Source organism: Geotrypetes seraphini, chromosome 2 (assembly GCF_902459505.1).
Source record: "Geotrypetes seraphini chromosome 2, aGeoSer1.1, whole genome shotgun sequence".
Taxonomy (NCBI): Eukaryota; Metazoa; Chordata; class Amphibia; order Gymnophiona; family Dermophiidae; genus Geotrypetes; species Geotrypetes seraphini.
Genome location: NC_047085.1, coordinates 120,721,501 through 120,747,060, shown reverse-complemented (window position 1 = coordinate 120,747,060; position 25,560 = coordinate 120,721,501). Strand labels below are relative to the sequence as shown.

At 45.2% G+C, this 25,560-nt stretch overlaps 1 protein-coding gene across 11 annotated transcripts in view; it reads right to left on the bottom strand.

Moving 5' to 3' along the window:
* The window catches only part of ST18 (ST18 C2H2C-type zinc finger transcription factor), a 684,113-nt gene that overhangs the window by 610,401 nt on the left and 48,152 nt on the right, over positions 1-25,560 (bottom strand). For all 11 annotated transcript variants that reach the window (XR_004538340.1, XM_033933682.1, XM_033933686.1 and 8 more), the window contains one exon: positions 19,238-19,355. Coding sequence is in view for 10 of the 11 variants with exons in the window: in XM_033933682.1 (XP_033789573.1) it covers positions 19,238-19,348 (111 nt within the window). In the remaining variant the exon portion in view is untranslated. The remainder of the gene's footprint in view (positions 1-19,237; positions 19,356-25,560) is intronic.

The following is a 25,560-nucleotide window of genomic DNA, read 5'->3' as shown; positions in this document are numbered from 1 at the left end:
CAATCCAGGACCTGCCCCTCCTCCAACGAGTCTGGAAGAGACAAAGGGGATCTAGGCAGAGTATCCTCGGCCTCCACGGCCATGAGCCTGCGCTTCTTTGCGCTCAGCGCCCTTGCTGGCGACCCCACCGTGCCCTCAGCAGGTTTGCCTGTCTCCTCAGGCACCACCGCCGACGTTGAGGGCACCGGAAGGGACACCTTGATCACTGGCACCGGCGGGGCGGACTGCGCCCCCTGTAACAAAAATGCCCTGTGCATCAACATTACAAATTCCGGCGAAAAAGAACCCCACTGAAGGGCCGCCGAAACGCCCTGCTCCGGGCCGGGGAGCGGGGCCGCGACTTCCGCCATTGCTCCCGCCTCCCCCACCGCCGCTGAACTTCCCCCTGCTCCGGAAGAGCCTCGCCGCTCTGACTCACCTTTGCGAGCCGGGGAAGAGTCCCGTGCCTCTGCGACCCGGGAAATCGCTATTTCACACGCCTGCAACAAAGCCCCTTCAGCCAGAGCCAGCTCACACTCGGCCGAGCAAAGGCCCGACGGTGTCCTGCGCGCTCCACAGCGCGAACACCTCTGACCGGCCTCCGTTGCCATGCCGCGTTTTCAGCGCGGCTGCTTTTTTTTTTTTTTTTTTTTTTACACGCGGCAAACGCCGCCGACTCCCGACTCCGCCCCCAACCACCACTACAGTCGGGAACGCGCTACTCAAGCCCCGAGGCAGGGAAAACACTCCCCACTTTGGTCCCGCGCTCTCCGACGCCAGGATACAGCTGGTAAGTGTACTGAAGGCAAAATACAACGTCTGTAAAGCCCAGCACTAGACAGGAAGTCGACTGTTTTTTTTTTTTTTTTGTTTTTTTTTTTTACTGGAATGGAGACAGCAGACCCCTGCAGGACCAAGAACCCCTCAATCACACGGAGGGGAGGGTGGAGCAGGGACCTGGGAGGGCCCAGGTGTAACTCCTAAAGCCGGCACCAATCAGCCAGGCACCCCTGTCCTACTGAAGAGACTGAGTCTCAACAGAGGCAGTCCAACCGAACACCAAAATCTCCGGTAGCAGCTAGAATCCAAGAGCTAGTGGGCTAGCTCAGTCCCTGCTGGGAGATAGAGCAAAACTGAATCAACAGAAAGAACACCAGGCTTTAAGGCCAACTGTTAATCAGTTCTCTATCTCCACCTGCTGGTCGAGGTGAGCTATACCCACTAGTCTGGATTCATCTGCTGCTTTGCTATGGAAGGGGGTGTTCAATCAACACACAGGCTAACCTAACACCAGCATGTGTCGATATACGATTTGTTGTTGGTAAAACAACAAAAAACCAAGAGGTCCTAAACTGCTAGCTCTTACCAGGCCATCGAGAAGCACATTATGATGCCCTTGTATGGTGACGATGAAAGTCTTGGACATCCAACCTGCAACAAGAGTATGAAAGCTGTTAGCTATTTGACATGTGGGCAATTCATCATAAAGCCTGCTAATGGAATGATATACAGGAGCAACATAGTGAATGAGGCCAAAAACAAAGATAGCTATATTTGATTCTTACCTATTATTCTACCTTTAATACTTGAGCTGCTACCAATAACTTCTTGCTTTGCTGGTCAGGGACATCTGAACTTTAACTTCTGCCTAGAGAAAGAGGCATCATCACATTCACTCACATGAGACAGAGACAGACAGAGAGAGAGAAGCTGTTTGGGGTTCACATAAATATACTCACCATTATCCCAAGAAATGGGCTCTTATTAGGTTGTCCCTGACCACCTGCCCTCTCCTACGTCTTCTTGCTCAGGTAGAGGCCTGCGTCTAGCTTGGATGTCCTCGTCATCGTCACTGTCTTGGACCGGCTCAGGAGGGTCTGGCATCCGTCTTCTCAGCGCTAGGTTATGTAGCATGCAGCAGGCAACAAACATCCTGGACACCTTGTCGGGCCTGTACAGCAGTTGCCCTCCTGAGCGGTGTAGACATCTAAAGAGGGACTTGAGCAACCCAAACGCACATTCCACGATGGTCCTTGTGGTGTTCAGGGCCCGGTTATATCGCTCCTCCTCTGGCTGTTGGGGACGCACAATTGGGGTCATCAACCACGTCCTCAGGGGATAGGCACGATCACCTGCAAGGAGAAACAATATTAGAAAAGGGGCACATATCTGTTGTCCATTGTTCTGCATCATCCTCCAAAGTTAGCCATGAACCATTGTTCCCTCTAAGCTGAGCAGAAGTCCTCCAGCTGCATTGCTGCCAATAGGGGGTGGTGTTTTAACACTATATGTTCATTCACTAGAGACAGGTAGGTTCCTTGGAGTCCTTCAGGGCTTATCTGTCCCTCCCTATTGAAAATGTGAAAATAAAACAGCACCACCCACTGTTAGGCCTGTAGGTGGAGGACCATCGCTCATCTTAAAGGGAACAGTGGCCATGACCCTGTGATAAAATGAGAGAAAGGCGGTTAATGTAGCAAAGCTTTTGTCTGCAGTAGTACGTTAACTCACCAACCAGCCATCCACCTTGGATGTCACCCCTCTGGAACCTGCCACCTAGGCCGGAGTGGGCCAGGATATAAGTGTCGTGGCAGGACCCTGGGAAGCTGGCACACACATCTGTCACCTCCATGGTAGCACTACAGACCACCTGCATGTTCATGGAATGATATGCCCTCCGATTCCTAAATTGCCTTTCAGTTTCAGCAGGTGGTCTGAGTGCTACGTGTGTGCAGTCTATAGCTCCCAGGACAGAGGGGAAACGTGCCAGTTGAGCAAAACCCCTCATTGTGCGTCGCCGCTCTGCCTCACTCATCGGAAACTGGATATACATAGCAATACGCCTTAAAAAGACTTCGAAAAACTTATTGATTATCCTGGATACAAACGGTTGACTGATGCCAGCCCCAGCTCCCAGTGGCCTTTGGAAGGTTCCTGTAGCCAAAAACCCCAGGGCTGTAGTTACTTGTACATAAACTGGAAGGGAATGTCCCCTAAGAGTGGTGCACTCCAAATCCACCTGCAGTTGCTCACAGAGATGAACTATGGTCTCCCAATTAAATCTAAAGAGACCAATACACCGCTCATCTGTCATATCAAGGAAGTTTGCCCTGGGCCTATATACCCTGGGGGCCTGGCGTCGGCCTGGGCCTCTGCCTCTAACCTGGCCACGCCCCAGGGCCACAGCCGGACCTCTTCCTCTACCTCTAACCTGCCCACGCCCCGGGGCCGGGGCCAGACCCCTTCCTCTGCGCAGCAATCTATCAAGGGCCACCACACGTAAGACAAACTCAAAGTCGTCAGCCATCTCTCAAACCAACACCAGACCAAAGACACCAACTGACAAGTACACAACAAAAGGGAGAAGATGGGGGAAAGGAGAAACAATAAGATCACAGTACAAAGTCACAATATCACAAATCAAGCACCAGAAGCACGAACGCACGGGAGTCTAAAGGAGACAAAATAATGTTTTTTTAAAGCTCCTTATATACTCTCGACGCCGATGTAGCGTCTGACGTCATAGAAGCCATTAGAATTTTGAAATCTGTTTGCACGTTCATTGGGTGTGCATAGATCAAATACACCTGTAGATACTTGCAATGATTACCCCTTGTCAAAGCTTGTACCTAAAGTCATTTCTGGAGACTCCCATTCCCAAATCCCCAACATAGCTCAGTGCTTAAAAGCACTGCATGTATCTTCCAAAGGTCAGGGGTTCAAGTCCTGATTAAGGTTACCAAAGACATAATATTATTTTGTTTTTCCACCCACCCAAACATGCATAGCTAAGCTAAAATATGTGAACCTCCTACTTCCCAATCTTCATTTATTTCATTTATAATTTGTCATTGTGTTTGGGAGAGGTGAAGTTTCATTAGGTTTACATGGTAAGCTTTTAAGCGTTCTGCTGTACTTTTTTGTATAACAGCGATATCGGCGTGGTTTAGGATGTAATCTACAGTGTTGATGTAGCGCGGAGCGGCCGCTGCAAGCATGCCCAAGCGGCACAAACACGTCATCGCGGTTTTTTGCGTTGTGACGTCATAGAATCGCCCGTTCTTCATACGCAGTTATTTCTCCTAAAATGGCTGCCAGGAGACAGCCAAACTTCACCACTGAAGACTCCAGGCTGCTGGCCAGGCTCTTTTTAGGGCATGAGCACCACTATTTCAGAGTGGCAGGCCATCGCAGGTCAGACCTGCAGTTCAGGGACTCCTGGACCGGCCTGACCCGGCGGTATAACAGAAGAGCCTCATGTCCCAGGGAAGTAAGTATTCCAAGTCAGGCCCTCACAAATAATCATGTAAAATGTAATGATGGAAACCTGTCTCAATCAAATTGTTCATGTTTTTGTGGGTAAATTTTGATTCCTTTTAAAAACTACAATTGTGCATAATAAATCTTTTACATTGAATACTGAAATTAAAGCACATCCCAAAGGAGCAGTAGTAGGATTTCAAATGACAAATTCAGCTCCTAGAAGGCATCTATTCCATTCACAACATGCACACAACTAATTTTTGGGTCACAAGCTTCGCATTTGTAATAGAAACATCTTGAAATCAACTTTGCCAAAGGAAAACAAATATATTAAAGTGCTGCTATGTCATTTCAAATACCTTCAACTTTCCTGTATCAATCTGCTGGTCTAGGGAGATAGTGGCATGACGTTTAAAGTGACAGCGTCAGTACCCTGACGTCAGGGGTTTCAAGCCACGCTGCTCCTTCTGACCAAACTATTTTATTGCCCCTGCTGCATGATTGTAAGCTCACCAGGACATGCTGTAATGTGGGGCAGTGCTGATAGGCTACAGCCTCAGCACCCTGGGTTTGTGAGTTCAATCCCACACTCCTCCTTGCGATGCTGGCCATGTCACCTCACCCCCCCCCCCCCACTGTCCCAGGTACAGTAGAGAGATAGCGATGCCTCCAGCACAGAAAGGGGAAAATGCTGGAGTACGTGAATAAATTCATGTAAAACATGTGGCAGAAGGGGGTGGAGGCAGGCAGCAAAGCGGATAGGGGCTCTTGGAGGGCAGCGTACTCCATTTTTATGTGCTTATAGAGGTCAATACTTAAGTAAACATGTTATGCCACAGTGCTAGATGGCACTCATCATATCCCTCCCTCTCTGTTCTTTCTCTCTCTCTCTATTATCCAGGTTGAGGATCTCAGGAAAAGGGGGCGGTTGCTGAGGCGCCAGGAGCGGGCCTTCCTTGAGGGGGTGAGGGAGGAATTGCGCGCTGAAGCCGGTGAGTAATGAGTCCAGCGTGTGTTTCTTTGTGATCAGCCTACCAGAATAAATAGATGAAAATGCTTGAGTAGCTGTAAACCATTCTTAATCATAAAATCTGCAGTAAAGCTGCTATTGTGATATCATGTCACAATGGCGTTATGGTGTTCTACTTGCCTCACTTACTTACGCTACATTTTGATGTTTACAGTGGAGTAGGTGCTTTGCATCCTGTTATTAGCATTTGAAGAAAATAACGTAGTAAAGAATGTCATGTTCAAAAGTGTTGTGGACATATCTGACTATCCTATTTCTCTCTTGTCAAGCAGCAGCGCAGGCACCCCCTCAGGAGGCCCCGCAACTAATGGAGGGAGCCCCACCCTGGTCCTCGGTGGAGGAGGAGGAAGAGGAGATGGAAGAGGAGGAGGAGGAGGCCTGGCAGCCCTCAGGACCACCCACACCGCCTGCCCCACCACTGCCCCCTGGATCTCCACCGCCTGCCCCACCACTGCCCCCTGGACTGCCTGCCCCACCACTGCCCCCTGGACCCCCACCGCCTGCCCCACCACTACCTCCAGGACCACCACCACCATCCCCTGTTGGACCTTCCCCTTCCCCCACCCATAGCCCTTCCCCTCACTCTCCTGCCCTTCCTGTTCCCATCCCACCCCCTTTCCTTGCTGTTCCCCCCCAGGAGCAGCCCGACCAGCCTCAGGAGGGGGTGGTCAGGGAGATAGAGCCCTACTCTGCCCTCTTGGAAGAGGTGCAGGTATTGAGAGGGTGTGTTGAGAGGATGGAACATGCCCTCTTGCGGCTGGTAGCCGAAAGAGGGCATGGTGCCAGCAGCCATACACCCTCTCAATAACTGCACCTCTTCCGCCCCCCCTTGCCTGAGGTAGCTCAAGCTGCTCTTGGGGGGCACCCACCCTCTTTCCCTGCGTTATGTGTTATGTAAATAGTTATTTTGTTCTAAAGTTTAAATTTTAAAAAAAGTTTTCTATTTGAATAAAAAAAATTTTTATAGTTTAAACTTTCCTGTGTGGTTTTAACCTTGTAGCATCAGCAGTTTAGTGGACAAAGTCCAAGGTAGATAGGGGTTCAGGAGGGACTTCTGAATGGGCCCTTTTCAATATAACAACAAGGTGACATATAGAAAGTTTGACAATCTTTATTGGGGTCTGTCATTCATTCTATTACCTGCTAGCCACTCTGATGTCAAATCATTGCAGAATCTAGGAAAGAAGCAAGTGAATGCAAGGGTATATGCAACTGTAGGTAGATGACGACATCTCAGCTATGATGTGCAAAGTAAGCCAGTCCCTGTTCCAAAGTAAATGGCTACATAAGGAAGAGAATCTAAGTCACTGTGGTAGATTTGTTGTTGAGGAATAGGGTTACTGCTAGTAAGAGTTGGCTCCACACCAGGAGAATCCAAATGAGACATGTGGGTTTTTCTTCCTTTCACGGAAGGTGATGGAAGTAAAGGCCACATACCTCAATCTATCCTCCTGGTTCTTGAGCTGCACTATTTTGGTTAAGCAGGTGTGGAAACCACAAAGATGCTCACAGCTGCACTGTTCTCAGTAATACAAAACTCCATCTGACAATACTGCAGTTGCCTGTCTAAGACACCTGAAAACAGAAAAGAGGAGAAGCTGGTTTACACAAGGTTCACAAACAGGGGGTTCAACCCCCAAGGTCCATATCTGTCCTCCCTTCCCTGAAGCAATGTGTTAACCTCATTTATGTTGAGCTGCTTAGATGTCACCGAGGTATAGTTGTTAAAGCAATAGCCTTAACTCGCTGATGGTGTGGGTTAATATCACCTGTAATCCTCCACTGCTACTGTTTAGAACTCATGTGAGGGAATAGACTAACTGAAAACAAAAAGTTTGTGTGCATATAACAGCAGGAATGCGTGCCATGGTGTTCTATGAGGCCAACATTATCAATTTACTATTGTTCCTTAAAGTCATCAAGGATACCTGTGTGAAGAGAACAATAGAAGTGTGAAACATGTTAGCTTTGTGAACATTTATTTCACTCATCAGAAGAGTGACTCAAGTGAAGAATAGTAGAGTAAGCAAATAAAGGTTACCATATATCATTCTCACCTACAACTGTTTGGCTAGGTGCAAGCTGGTGTGCTGAGCTGCTCGTCTGGTCTCTCTCTGGCAAACACATAGGTGATGAGCAGAGTTAACCTGAAATGAAGAATAGAGAGAAACTGTTAACAAAGACCTATGTCTCCAAATTTAACACTGAAGTTGTGGCAGAACACACACCTAGAAGTAACAGAGCTGCTAACATACCTTTAGACTCCTTATTAAAAATGGCAGCCATTAGCCACTCATTAGGAGTTTTCCACCTGAACCATGTACACTGATTGGATGTCCACTGAATGGCAGTGTTCCCCACCCCCCAACACACCCAACCTATTCTTATCAATGAGTTAGTACACAGAACCATTCCTCACCTGATTTTAACTTGCCTGTAATTTGATTATACAAAGAATTAACTTTAGCTCTATGAGTAAACCCTCTCAGATGTATAAACACATCCATATTTCTACCAGCAAAATTTCTACCAGCATGGTCTTTATCATCTTCTCAGTCATTTTTGTCAGCCCTGTGGAATGGAGAGTAAGAGATATCAGAAATAAAATAACTATTATAAACAATAGCACACAATGAAAGCCCATAAAGAGAAGTCAGTTTTTGCTGGTTGGTTTCTTTAGTTCTATCATAAGGACACCTAAGTAGCTTACAAAATATCATTCTCACCTGGACTTACTATCTGATCTGCTTCTAGAAAAGATAAAACAACATATTAGAATATTGTTAATGGCTCTGTGGAATAGAGAGAAATGGGAGGCAGAGATAGGGAAAAAAATGTAAAAGACTAAGACAGAGTAAAGTCTCAAACATCTGCATAAGCAATAGGACAGAATAGAAAGGAAACGCTGCTCACCTGGACCTTCTTATACCCATGCACGCCTATGTAGCGTCTGACGTCAGCATGGCGGGAAAACTTTCTCTATGCCTATTGGGCGCTGTTCGGGTGCGGTTCCTTGGCCTGCTTCCTAACCACGCCCATCACACCTCATTGGCTGTTCTATGGGGGGGGGGTGTTTGAACGTGTTCTACAAGTAGCCTGAAAAGATGGCTACACCTTGCAACATGGCTCCAAAGCGAAAATCGAATTTCTTGCATGGAGAGTTGCAGATCCTTGTGGCCCAAGTCGGGGCCAACTATGATTCCCTCTTTGGGAGGGAAGCTGATAGGATTGGGATAGAAGGCCAGCATGCTATCTGGAGAAGAATCTGCAGTGACATAGATGCTGTACACCATCAGGGCCGTGATATAGAGGCTCTGAAAAAACGGTGGCGTACCCTGCGGAGAGAGGTCCGGCGGAAGCAGGAACGGATTAATGCGCAGGGTCCTTGCGGCAACCTCCAACTGACTGTCCTGGAGAGTGAGGTGATGGACACAGTGGGTCCAGGAATAGGTCCTGTTGTGGGAGCCATTGATACTTCCCTGGGGCACCAAGGTAAAATCACTTTACATAGAAGCCATTGACTTGTTGGTGTTTTAACTCATATTTTATATCTTTCTAAACTACAACAGTACTATTCAACCAATGCAATTCATAGTAATATAATAAAAGCCATTGCCTGTTTTGATACTCTTGGAAGCCTAACATGTGGAATAAGTTGCTAATGTTCCATATGTTAGCCTGCATAATACCTTGTAAATGACCAGATGTACAGTATTGTGACCTGTGATGCAATTCAAATGATGTTCTCAGATGTTACCGCTTTCAACTAATACCAATGTGTATTTTCTTGTCTTTTTGCAGAGGCGTCCCATCCTCCTTCTGCTGCTGATAGGGATGAAGGGGATGAGGAGGAGGAGGAGGAGGAAGCAGTGGCTGGCACATCATACGCCACCCCTCCTCCTCAGAACACTGATACACAAGCTGCACCGGCGCCCCCCCTTCATCCCCACGATGACAACAGGGCAGTAGAGGAGGGGGAAGAGTTGGAGGGGGAAGAAGAGGTGGATGAGGTCGGAACCCTGGGGGAGGAAGATTTCCATCAGGGTGATGAGCTGGAGGCCCCCCCTGATGAGCTCCACCGTCAATTGGTGGAGGTGGGTGACCACATCCACCAGAGGCAAACTTTGCTCATCAGGGAGGTGGCTGAGATAAAAGAAGCCACACATGTCATGAACCAGCACCTGGCCTCCCTGGTGGCCGAGCAGTCTGCAACACGTGCCCTGCAGGCTGCAATGCTGGAAGAGCAGGCAGGGAGTCGCCGGGCCCTGGAGAACATGTGTGGCATTCTTTCACACCTTCTCCCCCAGCTCATCACCCAGACTGCCTCCCATGGGGATCCTGGAGCTCAATCCACCTCCCAGACCTCCTCCAGCCAGGCTCCCACCAGGCAGGGTTCCCCCCCGGCCACCGGTGGTCGGGGTCGAGGCCGTGGCAAGGGAAAAGGAAAGGACCCCCATTAGGACCCACTATGTCCTCTGAACACTCCCAGGCCAGTCATGCCGCATGGACCCTGGGGCTCCGCTGGACCTCCTCTGCATGTACATGCCACAGCCTCTATATCACGGTTCAGTCACTGCAGATCTTTCATCCAGATAGCCTCCTGGCCTGAGTGCCAATCTTCATCAGCTTCAACTCCCATCGAGGGCATCATAGTTGAATAATAACTATTACACCCTTCCAAGGATCTGTAGCTCTCCAGGAGCCATGTTGCTAACTTCATCTTAAGGTGCAATCCGTGCCATCTGTTGGCAGCCTGGACATTTGCCTGACTTCATCTTAAGGTGCAACCCGTGCCATCTGTTGGCAGCCTGGACATTTGCCTGACTTCATCTTAAGGTGCAACCCGTGCCATCTGTTGGCAGCCTGGACATTTGCCTGACTTCATCTTTGTCACAGGAAATGAAAGACTTCTTCCTTTGAACCAGGAAGCATTTAATTTTGAATTGCACACAGCACAGCGGGTTCTCTGAAGAAGCCTCCTTGGCAAAACGCGTCAGAACCCTGCCGGACCATCGCTGTATGGACTTTGAAGTTAAGTTTGCTTGCACTTTTTGAAACTATATTTTTTTGAATCATTGAATACTCACCTATGTTATGGACATGCTAAACAGAATGAAGCACTTTCAATGACCAATCTCTTTAGGGGTTTGTTCCCCATCCTGAGTTTTTTCTATTCCATCTGTGGATTCTGAGCACCATCTGAGTTAAATAAGGTATTAAATACTTCTTCAGGCTTGTTCCCTTTTGTTTTTTGTGGTTGCATCCTATATTATGCATATTTCCATCTATTATGTACAACAGCAAGTCAATGGATTTATGTTTTACAATAAAATCCATCAAATAAATGAAACATATATAGCTGACAGTGTGTTTGTTTCAGCTTATATTGTATTCGTTAGGTGCTTCACGGAGCTACATTGCTGTATCATGTGGTTTACAGAGGTATGTCCCAACAGTGTCATGAACAACCACTAGGCCAGTTAGGGTTTGAGGATACCCCTAATGGATATGCATAGTGGTAGATTTGATGGCTGACACCTCCATTAGATGCAGGTCTCTCATGCATGCTCATTAGGGCTATCCCTTACAATCCTCTTATCCCACCTTTCACAACCTAGCTCCCTATGCATCAACATCTGTCCCTCTCTTTTCTGTTATTTTCCTTGATGCATACCAGGGGAGGGGAGGAGAGGGCTGGAACCTACATGCCATCTCTCCATTCCACCTCAAAACCTAGTGTTTCTCCCTAATCTCCTTCCATCCCCAGTGTCAACCTTTCACCCTTTCTGTTTGCAAATACCCTTGCATCCCCAATCTCTCCTTGCCTCCATGACATCCTCCACCTCTTGCTTTTATCTTTTCTCATTCCAGACTACTATCCAGCATATCTCTCCCCCCTCTCCCCCAAGTCTGGCCATATCTAGACACCTCTCCTGCATTCAACTTAAGAATCTCATTAATATGTATCCCATCTGGTGCAGTAGCTGCCTTGGTTGATGACATATTTCCCATATTTAAACACAGGTTCTCATCCATTCCACTTGGAGTTAATTGAAAGTTGTAGGCCCTCTCCGCTCTTTCTTTTTGGTGTACTCTGCTAATATGGAAAATGTAGGTGGGGCAGACCATGACATTATGAAAGCAGGGAGAGTGGTGGGTGTGGGCATCTGTGTGTAACCTGACCTGGCCCCTTCTTTTCCCTAACAATTGATTCCCCTCCACACTTAACACAAAACCTAAGTCCTCAACAATCCCTCACACCAACACCCAGAAAAATCCATAAACTAAAGAAATACAGATAATGGGGGTGGGGAGGAGTGTCAAAGGCAGAAGGGAGTATAAAGGAGAACAGGCAAGTCATAGCACAAAGTTTCATCATTGAGGAAACGGAACACCACAAACACCAACTCACATGAGGGGGTCTTACATAGGAAAAATGGCTGTGCCAAAGCTTTCTATATACTAAAGCACGCCTAATTAGCGTCTGACGTCATAGGAACGTTAGGATTCAAATCTAATTGGATGTGCATTGGATGTCGTTTTGCAATATACAGCTGTAGTGACGTTGTAGTCATTTCCTTCACATCTCTAAGCTTTGATACGAAGCTCTATGTTCTAAACAAAGTTACCTCTATAGCTCTATGCCTTAAGGCATTGCTTTTCATCTTCCATACATCAGGGGGTTCAAGTCTTGAGTTAGGTTAGCAAATAGGTTATATTCATTTCTCAGCCAAGACACCTGGTAACTCTTTAGCCTTGCCTTTACATATCAATATTTTGCTTCAGCTTTTATTATGTGCAGCCCATTGTCTAATGTTTAATGCAACCTGTTCTCTCTCATGCTGAACACCCTCCCCCACCAAAAACATCCCCCCCTAACTGGATCATTCTTCAACACCTGTCCAAGCCCTCTGAAGTTTAATTTAACTCAAAGCTGTTGGCCAATGCCTATATTGCATCAAAAGAAACATATTCCTACTAGAATGGCTTGTAGTTAGGAGTAAATGAAAGTATCTCATGCACCTGTGGCTGCAGAATGCTGAGGAGAAACAGCAAATTCCACCACTTCTGAGAACTGTTAGGATGCAAGGAAACAAAAGTGAACAACAAACAGCACTGCAATCGGCTCTCTTTTGAAAGCAAAGAAAAAACAGCACACATTATCAGCACTTAAAAAGAGAATAAACAGATACACACCTTAACATTCAGCTTCCCTCATTGCAAAATGGAGGTCTTCAGTTGCACAAAACTGACCTCATTGTGACCTCATCAATCTGCACCTTCAAAGTAGTATGCCACAATTAAAAGATGTGCTGGGTGTAGAACTCACAACCTCTGGATGTTAGGAGCCTATGTGTTAGAAGCCTGTGCTCCTAACACATAGAGCTACAGCTGCTTCTACTTAGGTCCATCTCACCACCCTTCCATATCATACTTGACTGAGCTGTCTATGCTCATTAGCGATCATATCAGGATGAACTCAAATAAGTTTAAGCAAAGGAATGCCTAAAGATTTGGAAGGTTTTCAAGTAGAAAACAAATATCAACTATGTATTAAAGAATTGCAGCACAAATGACGCTGATCGGTAAGGGCAAAAAAAAACACCACTTTTCCGGTATGACGCCTAAACGGAACAGATTACTTACAGTCATATATGCATTAGTACAGTGCTTAGAATGAAGATTAGCGTGTGAGAAAAATGGAGCTCCACCTCACATGCATTCAAGCACACTTGGGAATATGGGTTTGGGGCTCAGTGAAAGCAGCGCTTTTAACCATTGAGCTACCACTCTTTTATCTCAGCCTACTATGACATTATAGCTAAACTCCTTTTCCCTTAGCACTTCACTAAGATATGATATAACAAGGGAGCCAGAGGCATTGGAGCTGTAGCTCAGTGATGAAAGGCACTCTCTACCAATCTTCCGGGCTTTGAGGGTTCAAATCCCAGCCTGTATTTTACTTGTGGCATATCTACCTTCCAGGTGCACTTTGATGATGCTTTCCACTTCTTATAGGAGTTGAATATAACATTACTGTACAACTTTGCTGTGTAGCAGAAAAATAAACTTTTCCCCCTTCCATGCTAAGAATTTGAGTTCAACTCATCTTATATTTCTCCTTTTAAACATGGCATACTTTGTTAGTTTTTATCATGGTAAAGTATACATTTCTGAAATGGTGAAGAAACAATAATATACAACTGCAGTGTTTTGTCTCACCAAACTGCTATAAGCACAAGAAAGCATTTCTAGGTCAACACGGTAATGCTCCTGTTCCGAGCTCTGACCTCTGAAACTCCCTGTTTCGACTCCCACCTTTGCTCATTTTAATAAGGTCCTAGTTTTTTCCTATTAGCTCTTATAACAGGGTCTACATGGTGGACTTCGCCATTTGTAAGGTGCACATTTCCCTTTCCAGGCAAACCTATTTTCAACTTACCATGGCTCGGACATCCTAAGCAGTGATGAGAGGAAACCTTTCCTCTGACAGCAAGATGACATTTGTGGATCGCCTGGTTAATGTGCTCTCATCACTGCTTAGGATGTCCGAGCCATGGTAAGTTGAAAATAGGTTTGCCTGGAAAGGGAAATGTGCACCTTACAAATGGCGAAGTCCACCATGTAGACCCTGTTATAAGAGCTAATAGGAAAAAACTTATTAAAATGAGCAAAGGTGGGAGTCGAACCGGGGAGTTTCAGAGGTCAGAACTCGGAACAGGAGCATTACCGAGTTGAGCTACAAATGCTTTCTTGTGCTTATAGCAGTTTGGTGAGACAAAACACTGCAGTTGTATATTATTGTTTCTTCACCATTTCAGAAATGTATACTTTACCATGATATAAACTAACAAAGTATGCCATGTTTAAAAGGAGAAATATAAGATGAGTTGAACTCAAATTCTTAGCATGGAAGGGGGAAAAGTTTATTTTTCTGCTACACAGCAAAGTTGTACAGTAATGTTATATTCAACTCCTATAAGAAGTGGAAAGCATCATCAAAGTGCACCTGGAAGGTAGATATGCCACAAGTAAAATACAGGCTGGGATTTGAACCCTCAAAGCCCAGAAGATTGGTAGAGAGTGCCTTTCCTCACTGAGCTACAGCTCCAATGCCTCTGGCTCCCTTGTCATATCATATCTTAGTGAAGTGCTAAGGAAAAAGGAGTTTAGCTATAATGTCATAGTAGGCTGAGATAAAAGAGTGGTAGCTCAATGGTTAAAAGCGCTGCTTTCACTGAGCCCCAAACCCATATTCCCAAGTGTGCTTGAATGCATGTGAGGTGGAGCTCCATTTTTCTCACACGCTAATCTTCATTCTAAGCACTGTACTAATGCATATATGACTGTAAGTAATCTGTTCCGTTTAGGCGTCATATCGGAAAAGTGGTGGTTTTTTTGCCCTTACCGATCAGCGTCATTTGTGCTGCAATTCTTTAATACATAGTTGATATTTGTTTTCTACTTGAAAACCTTCCAAATCTTTAGGCATTCCTTTGCTTAAACTTATTTGAGTTCATCCTGATATGATCGCTAATGAGCATAGACAGCTCAGTCAAGTATGATATGGAAGGGTGGTGAGATGGACCTAAGTAGAAGCAGCTGTAGCTCTATGTGTTAGGAGCCTATGTGTTAGGAGCCTGTGCTCCTAACATCCAGAGGTTGTGAGTTCTACACCCAGCACATCTTTTAATTGTGGCATACTACTTTGAAGGTGCAGATTGATGAGGTCACAATGAGGTCAGTTTTGTGCAACTGAAGACCTCCATTTTGCAATGAGGGAAGCTGAATGTTAAGGTGTGTATCTGTTTATTCTCTTTTTAAGTGCTGATAATGTGTGCTGGTTTTTCTTTGCTTTCAAAAGAGAGCCGATTGCAGTGCTGTTTGTTGAGAAAAAAAAGGGGGTTGTAAAAGCCATGTGTAAATTATATTATTGTTTGGGCAGAAATGTGGTTTGTTATCCATGCAATATAATGTGTTCCATTGTTATGGTGTCATTATATTTATTAGGACAGAGAAAAGATGAAAATTACCTATTCAAACTCACTATTGGAATTATTGATGAAAAAACACAGCGGACGTCTGCCTCGCGTCTAACAAAGAGCCGCAATTACGATAGTTGAAACGGCATTGAAATCCAAGTTAGACCAGGGTTTCTTACGTCTACATAATACACGATATTTAGACGCAGTTGCTCGCTCAGGTAGCGCTCATCTAGCGTCCCCATTTGGCACGCCCACGGAACGCCCACGTCCAGAGCTGGAGACGGGACTATGCTTTCTATAGACGTCAGTCCGTCAACTACCTCATAGGGACGTCTATGCGTCGTTAATTTCCCAATTAACATTAATTAAGACCCTTAACTCCGTAATTATTCACTTACATCGGACGTCCAAAGCACGCCTAAGTTAAACGCAGTAATAGAGAATTTACCCCTTAGTATATATTTATTTAAGATACAACATAAAATAATTTAAATATAAGTATTTAAATAATTTAATATTATCGGATCCAATGACGATTGGGAGCATAAAGCTCAGCACTATGAAAGCAATTTGAGTGCCTAGTGGACCACTGAGAATCAATAAGACAGCTTGCAGTCTTGATGAATGAAGTGCTACATTAATGTTAGATTAGTTCTGACATTATTGGATGGGTAGTTATTTGATGATTCTTCATTCAAGTTCGTTTAAATAGTGCCTAAGGTTAAGATTAATACAGAAAAGCAAGCATGGCAATTTATAGCCGTGCATCTGTGAAGACACAAATGTAGCGCGCAGAACACGTGCACATATAGAAATATATTATAACAATCATGTTGAAAATGTTTTGAAAGTTTTTTGCATGTATTATTGCTTTGTAGGAATCTGATGTTTTAAGTTCACATCCTAAAGCAGCTGAAACTGTGAAACGCTGGCCATCGTCAATGTGGCAGGTTCCTATTTTCAGATAAGTATTTGAACATTCATTATCTTCAGATTCATAATTGAGTAATTTGCATTGCACAAGGATAAATAGTAGACAGTGAGGAGGTTTTTATGCCAGTGAGGTTCCCTTTACTCACAAAAAAACTATCATTGAATTTATAGAAGCAGATAGCTGGGGTTCTGATGCTTTTTCCTCTTCTATATGTCATTCTGAAGTAACTATAATGAAATGTTTGTGACTCAATGTTCTGAATAGAGTTTATATAATATTGTTATTTTATTGTGTATATATTTGCTGTGACCCACTTTGTATAAAGCAGGATACAAATGAATAAACTATAGACTATAAACATGATTGTAGTTTGAAGTTTCAATAAGCAGTAGTGTTTGTTTTTTACGTTGTTTAAAAATATCATCTTGAAAGCCCAGACTAGGATACTTGACTAGATGGACGATTGGTCCAGTATGTTATTTTTATGTTCTAATGATTAAGATCTGCATGGCCATCCAGTCTGTCCAAAAGGGAGCCAGAGTTGTATCTGATAATCTGCATAGAATCCACTTCTTCATGATTAAACATTGGCAGGAGGGAGATAAAAGTTGTTAAAGTTGGCAGGGACAGGAGACGGGAGGGATCCCTCCTGTCCTAGCCCACCACTGGACCACCAGGTCTTACGGCAGGCCTGGTGGAGACCTGTAAGGCAGTGTTTCTCAACTTTTTCAAGCCAAGTACCCCCTAAGCCTAACAAATACCAACCGAGTACCCCCACCCAAGCTCTGCCCCAAACCCGCCCAAACTCCGCCCCAAACCCACCTAAACTCCGCCCCCATAATAATAGTACTAATTGTAATGCAATTTCTTCCATCCATTTTTCATATACACACAATATAATCTTAATATATAATGGTAGCCACAAAATTTAAAAAACACACAAAGCACACTGTATGCAGAGAAAATGTTAATTATCATTTATATTCGGGAGGGGATTTCAAAGAGGTCAAGGCAGATGACTTTAAAATATGCAATCAGTAACAACTATAGAAAAAATAGACAAATAGAGCAAAATATAGACAGCATATATAAATTCTCAAAACTGACATATTTTGATCACTAAATTGAAAATAAAATCATTTTTCCTATCTTTGTTGCCTGGTGATTTCATGAGTCTCTGGTTGCACTTCCTTCTGACTGTGCATCCAATATTTCTTTCTTTCTGCCTCCTGCATGCTTCCTCTCCTCCAGATCTCATTCCAGTCCCCAACCAACATCCCTGTCCCTCCATGAGTCCAACTTTTTTTCCTCTCTCCCTGCATGCCCCCCCCCCCCGCTGAAGCCACCACCGCCAATTTCTCCATGCCTCCCCACCCCAACCAACATACCATTCCCCCAACTTTTTCTTCCTCTCCCTGCCTGTCCCCCACTGAAACCGCTGCCGATTCTTCCCTGCCCCACCCCTGAAGCCGCCCCTGCCTCCTGACATGCTTCATTCCCACCCACCCTGCCAACGCAGCAGCAACAACAGGGACGAGATGGGCCAGATGCATGCAGTGACTGCACATGGCCAGCCCACAAGCCTTCCCCACGACATCAATTCTGACATTGGAGAGAAGGTTTTGGGCCAGCCAGGCAGCGATTGGCTGGCCTGGAATCTTCTCTCCGACGTCAGAATTGACGTTGGGGGAAAGGCTTGTGGGATGGCCGCGTGCAGTTGCTGTATGCAGCTGGCCTGTCCTGTCCCTGTTGCTGCTGCTGCGGCAGCAGGGGGGTGGGAATGGAGCATGTTAGGTGGCAGGGTTGGCTTCGGGGGTGGGGCAGGGAGGAATCAGCGGCGGCAGTAGCTTCAGTGGGAGGGGGCAGGCAAGGAGAGATCCCTGGCAGCAGCCAGCCCACGTACCCCCAACAGGTGGCTCGCTGTTGAGAAACACTGCTGTAAGGCATCGGAAGGGAGGGGGAACAGGGAACATAACCTGGCATGGCAGGGAAGGGACGGGAAGGAGTGGGTTTGGGTGCAGAGTCTGGCAGGGCATGGGAGGGAGGGAGGAATCTAGCAGGGCAGGGCACTGCACTTAAATATTTACCCTGCTCTCCCCCCCCCCCTTTATATGAATGTGGAACCTATTGCCCATACTCCTGTCCCCAATCCATAGTATTATTTCATTTTATTTAACAGTTGCATACTGTACAGCAGAATTCAAAAAATCTCCACAATAATAACTGAGAAAAATAGAGATCTTTAAAACTTAAATATGTGTTGTGTAATCAATAACTACATTACAAAAATTACATTTTCACTACTGTTTTCCATAAGAATAGTGATTAATAGGCATCCATAAAACCTTTTACAAAATTCAGGCAAGACAACTGTAATTTATAATTGACCACAAGATGTCAACATTGTCCAACAAAAGTCCAGATATGGCAGCCCATGTATTAGGCTGTGATCAGCAAGTCTTTAAAAATATGTTTATGGGCATTCTGAGTTTTTTATAATGATAATCTATGGGAGAACCTTCAAAAATGAGACTCAAACCAGGATATCAGTTGCTGGAAGCTCAAAATACATATTAAAGTGAGTTATTTCATCACACACGGTAAACATTGCACTAGTTACTAAGCTTTGTTGCAAAACTAAAACTGTGCTATTTCACATAAAAAGAGCTTTATCTGGAGACTACCCTGCTGAATATCAGCTTAGTTCCTTTCTTACAGCCTCATTCCAAATTCTATGCCGACTGCAATACCATGTGATGTCTAGTAACTTGCAGAACTTCTAGAAAAATTCAATGTAGTCACAATTTTAATAGAGTCGGTTACCTTTTGGGACTCCTTAATACTTTGTGTTATTAGATTTTTTTTTAAAAAACCAACCCATCAGAGGTATTAGTGATGAATTTAGCGGACATCCTTAAGGTCAGTATTCCTTCTGCATACGATTATTCAATAAACCTACACATTTTCTCAAAATTATATACCAAATTGTAAACCACTTAGATAATTTTGATAGGCGATATAGAAATAAATTCATATCATATTTACCTGTAATATAGTTACAGACTTCTGGCTATGCCTGATCTGCCTTAATTTCATATTCTGCTGTGATTGTGTTATGGGTTTCCTCTTTAACCATTGTTTCTTGTTCGTTCTCATTTTCTACCTGTTATAAAAGTATTAAAGTTGTACATTAATGTAAACTTCAACAGTGCCCAGACCTTGGCATATAATACAGTAATTTCATGAAAAAAGATTCTGGCATATGTAGCCCCTAGACAACAAGAACATCCCAGGGAGAGTATACCCTTACATCAGTGTTTTTCAACCCGATGTGTCATGGAATCCGCAGGGATCCTGCGGGCATAGGTATCATCACTACATCCAAAATGCCCCCTAGCAGTCCAGAATCACCTCCTTACCTCCCTTTCACCCTTGTGTTGGGTGGTGAACGTATATGTATAGAAAACATAGCGGGGGAAATTCACATGGATGGACAGGGAGAGAGAAAAATAATGCCCCTGGATAGAAGGGAAGGGAGGTGGAAATGCTCATGGATGGAAGGGGACAAAATCTTGCATATGTATAAAAGTGGTATGGGAGGAGGGGGGCCACACATATATAAAAGGGAAGGGAGAGAGGAAAATACTGCCCATGGATAGAAGGGAAGTGAGGGAGGAAGGAAGGAAGGAAGGAGCACACATGTATAGAAGGGAAGTGAGTGATGCACATGAATAGAAGGGAGGTAAGGAGGAAACATGTATGTACAGAATGGAAGGGAGTGAGGGGAATGCACATGGATGGAAGGGGAGAGAATGAGAAATAATGCACATGGATGAAAAAGAAGAAAGATGGAAAACTGGATGAGAAGGAGGCAGAAATTAGAAGAAAACTGCATATGAAAGATTAGTGCTAAAGATGGATGTAATTTTCCTTATGAGATGGCGGGGATGTTACTAGTGAAAACTAGAAGAAGTCAGAAATTGCTTTGATAAATAATATATGAACTGACTTCGCATTCAACACAAACCTGTCTATGAAGTGTAATCAATATGTTTTAAGTTGCTCAGAAATGTGAAACTCAACAAGGGGGGAACGCACCCCCCTAGAATGGGAACAGAGTTTACCTCCCAGTCATTGCAACTGTTTCTGTAGAGATCACACTTCAAGCCAGGATGTTGGTTAATAAAGATTGTTACAGTCCTTGAAATGATATAAAGTATAGGATTTTCTCCTTTCTTCTTTTAAGTAAACAAAGCTAAATACACAAAGAGAAACAGCACCAGACACTGGGAATAAGATGATTAGAAAAATAAAATCTCCAGACAACAAAGCTATGAAAAATGATTTTATTTTGTTTAGTGATTAAATTATGTCCATTTTGAGAAATTGCATTTGCCAGTGTTATTCTACACTGTGCAGAAGGACATGTATTTCTTTCTATTTTTCTGGTGTTGAAAGACATGCAGTATCTTGTCTGCATGTTATTTTGCAGTTCCTTATTTTGTATCGGGTGAGAGTCATGATCTGCATCTGCAACTTAGGTGAAGGATTCTGTTGGCATATGGATCCAGATTCTATAAATGGCACCTGAAGTAAGGCACTGAAAATTGAAAACTGCCATTAAAAAATAATTTTAAAAAATTCATAACCCCTTTTATGAAGCCGCGTTAGGGTTTTTTATTGCCAGCCACAGCGGTAAAAGCTCCGACGCTCATAGAAATTCTATGAGCGTCAGAGCTTTTACCACAGCGGCCTGCAATAAAAAAAAATCCTAATGCAGCTTGATAAAAGGGGGGGGGGCTATATTTTTATGGATAGCTCCATTTCCGTTTTATTAAAAAAGGAAATAGGATCTGTACATTGGATGAACATTCCCTGGTACTCCTTAACCTAAATTCCATTCCTAATGCATTAGTGAGATACCGGTACAGGATATACAGAGGGGCATTTTCGATAAGATGTCCAAGTCTGAGTTTGGATGTTTCGGAGGAAACATCCAGGGAAAACATCCAAAAATCTAGTAGAGAAAATGACCATTTTCAATACAACAAAATTTCTCTCTATTTTCAAAAATGACCATTTCTAGTTGTGCTTGCCCATAGGGTGTCTATCTTTATTGACCATTAAAAAAAAAAAAAAAAAAATCCCTGTTCAAACAGAAAACTCACACAAACAAGCCATCGGGACATACAAGCTGCAAGCGTTCTTAGCAAACTGGTCACAGACATCTGAGCAGAACAAAGGGGCACTCTATGGCAGGGGTGTCCAACCTGCGGTCCCGTGAAGTATTTTGTGAGACCCCGGTTGAGGGCGATGCAGTGTTTTCCTCTGCTGCTCCCAGATGTTTACTGTCTTGCCAGCTCCCTCCTCTGTCTTGCTGCAGCGTTTGCGCATTTGTGCGGTCCCAGAAACATTTTTTTCAGCCAATGCGGCCCAGGGAAGCCAAAAGGTTGGACCTGCTCTATGGGGTACTTCAGTGATTGTCACATTGAAATGTCCTAGGTACACATTTCACTATAACCTGCTTATATTGGCCCCCTTTTATCAAGCTGCATTTATTGCAGGCCACTGCGGTAAAGCACAGTTACTTACCGTAACAGGTGTTATCCAGGGACAGCAGGCAGATATTCTTGACTGATGGGTGACGGCACCGACGGAGCCCCGGTACGGACAATTTTAGAGTGATTGCACTCTAAGAACTTTAGAAAGTTCTAGCTAGGCCGCACCGCGCGTGCGCGAGTGCCTTCCCGCCCGACAGAGGCGCGCGGTCCCCAGTTAGGATAAGCCAGCTAAGAAGCCAACCCGGGGAGGTGGGAGGGACGCAAGAATATCTGCCTGCTGTCCCTGGATAACACCTGTTACGGTAAGTAACTGTGCTTTATCCCAGGACAAGCAGGCAGCATATTCTTGACTGATGGGTGACCTCCAAGCTAACAAAAAGAGGGACGGAGGGAAGGTTGGCCATTAGGAAAACAAATTTTGTAAAACAGATTGGTCGAAGTGTCCATCCCGTCTGGAGAATGCATCCAGACAATAGTGAGATGTAAAAGTATGAACTGAGGACCAAGTAGCAGCCTTGCAGATTTCCTCAATAGGAGTGGAACGGAGGAAAGCTACAGACGCTGCCATAGCTCTAATCTTGTGGCCCGTGACAGAACCTTCCAGTGTCAGGCCCGACTGAGCATAACAGAATGAAACGCAAGCAGCAAGCCAATTGGACAGAGTGCGTTTAGATACAGGATGACCCAACTTGTTAGGATCAAAGGACAAAAACAGTTGAGGAGATGATCTGTGAGGTTTGGTGCGATCAAGATAGTAAGCCAGAGCACGTTTACAATCCAAGGTATGCAAAGCCTGTTCACCTGGATTAGAATGAGGCTTTGGGAAAAAAACAGGTAGAACGATGGATTGGTTAAGATGAAAATCAGACACAACCTTAGGAAGGAACTTTGGATGTGTACGGAGGACGACCTTATCATGGTGAAAAACAGTGAAAGGTGGATCCGCCACCAGTGCATGGAGCTCACTGACCCTCCTGGCAGAAGTGAGAGCTATCAGAAAAACCACTTTCCAAGTTAGAAATTTAAAATGCGTTGTGGCCAAGGGCTCGAAAGGAGGCTTCATTAACGCAGAAAGAACCACATTAAGATCCCATACAACAGGAGGGGCCTTAAGAGGTGGCTTCACATTGAAAAGGCCCTTCATGAACCTTGAAACTAAGGGATGAGCTGAGAGGGGTTTTCCATGAATCGGCTCATGAAAAGCTGCAATAGCACTAAGGTGAACTCTTATCGAAGAGGATTTAAGACCAGAGTCAGATAAGGACAAAAGATAGTCCAACACCAGTCCCACTGCTGTAGATATGGGATTATGGTGATGTAACAGGCACCAGGAAGAAAACCGAGACCACTTTTGTTGGTAACATTGAAGAGTGGCCGGTTTCCTGGAGGCATCAATAATAGAACGGACAGGCTGAGAGAGGAGAGCGTGAGCCGAAGTCAGCCCGAGAGATACCAAGCTGTCAGGTGCAGATACTGTAAGCTGGGATGAAGTAGCGTTTGCTGATGCTGTGTAAGTAGTGAAGGAAACAGTGGAAGAGGTATGGGTTCCCTGGAACTGAGTTGAAGCAGAAGGGGGAACCAATGCTGTCTTGGCCACCGTGGAGCGATGAGAATCATGGTGGCTTGTTCCCTCTTGAGCTTGAATAGTGTGTGCAGCATGAGCGGAAGAGGAGGGAATGCATAAAGGAAGAGATTGGTCCAATCCAGGAGAAATGCATCGGGTTCCAGACGGTGAGGAGAGTAAAGTCTGGAGCAAAACAGGGGCAGTTGATGGTTGTGGGGAGCTGCAAAAAGATCCACTTGAGGTGTGCCCCATTGAGAGAAAATGGACTGGAGAGTCGAAGGGTCGAGAGTCCATTCGTGAGGTTGAAGAATTCTGCTGAGATTGTCTGCTAGGCAATTCTGTTCCCCTTGGATGTAGACTGCCTTCAGGAATAGGTGACGAGCAGTCGCCCAGGTCCAAATCCTTTAAGCTTCCTGACACAAGAGACGGGATCCCGTCCCTCCCTGTTTGTTGATGTAGTACATTGCAACTTGGTTGTCTGTGCAAATGAGAAGTACCTGAGGAAAAAGAAGATGTTGAAAAGCTTTGAGGGCGTAAAACATCGCTCTGAGTTCCAGGAAATTGATATGGTGTTTCTTTTCCTGGGTGGACCAAAACCCCTGAGTTTGGAACTCGTTCAAGTGAGCTCCCCATGCATAGGGGGAGGAATCCGTGGTGATGACCAGTTGATGAGGAGGTAGATGGAACAGCAGACTTCTGGATAGATTTGAGGATGTCAACCACCAAAGAAGCGACTGTCGAAGAGACGAGGTCACAGATATGAGTTGTGAAACAGGATCCGTCGCTTGGGACCACTGGGTCGCTAAGGTCCATTGAGGAGTACGCAGGTGGAGACGTGCGAAGGGTGTGACATGTACTGTGGAGGCCATGTGTCCCAAGAGCACCATCATGTGATTTGCAGAGATGGAAGTTTGCTGGAACACCTGCTGACAGAGATGAAGGATGGTGTGAAGGCGGTTTGGAGGAAGAAACGCCCTCATCCGAATAGTATCCAGAATGGCTCCAATGAATTGAAGTCGCTGAGTTGGAATGAGGTGCGACTTGGGTAGATTGATTTCGAACCCCAACAGTCGAAGGAAGTGAATGGTCTGATTGGTGGCTATGTGAACGGCCTGAGGAGAAGGAGCCTTGATGAGCCAGTCGTCCAGATAAGGGAAGACTTGAAAGTTGTGGGAGCGGAGATAAGCTGCGACCACAATCAGACATTTGGTGAATATCCTGGGAGAGGAGGCTAGGCCGAAGGGTAACACCTTGTATTGGTAATGATGTTGGTTGACAAGGAAGCGAAGGTATTGTCTGGACATCAGATGAATAGGAATGTGAGTATACGCCTCCTTGAGATCGAGGGAACATAGCCAGTCTTCCTGAGAGAGAAGAGGGTATAGGGTGGCAAGAGATAACATCTTGAACTTCTCCTTGACCAAACATTTGTTGAGATCCCTGAGATCTAATATTGGTCCGAGATCTCCGGTCTTTTTGGGTACGAGAAAGTACCGGGAATAAAATCCCAGTCCTTGCTGGTCTAGAGGAACTGGTTCGATGGCATTAAGAAGGAGGGATTGAACCTCCTGAGCGAGGAGGAGGGACTGAGCCTTGTTGGAAGCAGACTCTTTTGGCAGACTTAATGGTGGAGGAGTCTGAAAGTGTAGGGAGTAGCCGTGGGCGATGATAGCAAGGACCCACTGGTCGGAGGTGATTGCTTCCCAGCGAGAAAGAAAAACCTGTAGTCGACCTCCTATGGGCTGAGGAAGAGGACATGAGGGAGGAAGACTGGCAATGCCCTGGAGAAGAGAGTCAAAAGGGCTGCGTCGGCTTAGGTTGAGGAGCAGGCTTTACAGCAGGCTGTTGTTGCTGACGGGCCTTTTGCTGCTGTTGACGCTGTCTGCGAGGTTGAGGGGGATGAGGCTGAGCCGGTCGAGCAGAAAACCTCCTTTGGTATGAAGATTGCTGCCTGAATGGACGAGGAGGAGGAGGTTTCTTCTTGTTTTTCAACAAGGTGTCCCACCGAGTTTCATGGGCGGAGAGCTTTTGCGTGGTGGTATCCATAGACTCCCCAAACAGCTCATCCCCTAGGCAAGGCGCATTGGCAAGCCGGTCCTGGTGGTTTACATCCAGGTCTGAGACCCGTAGCCATGCCAACCTTCTCATTGCCACAGACATAGCAGTAGCCCGTGATGTCAGTTCAAAAGTATCATAAATTGAACGGACCATAAACTTCCTGAGTTGCAAAAGACTAGAGGTAC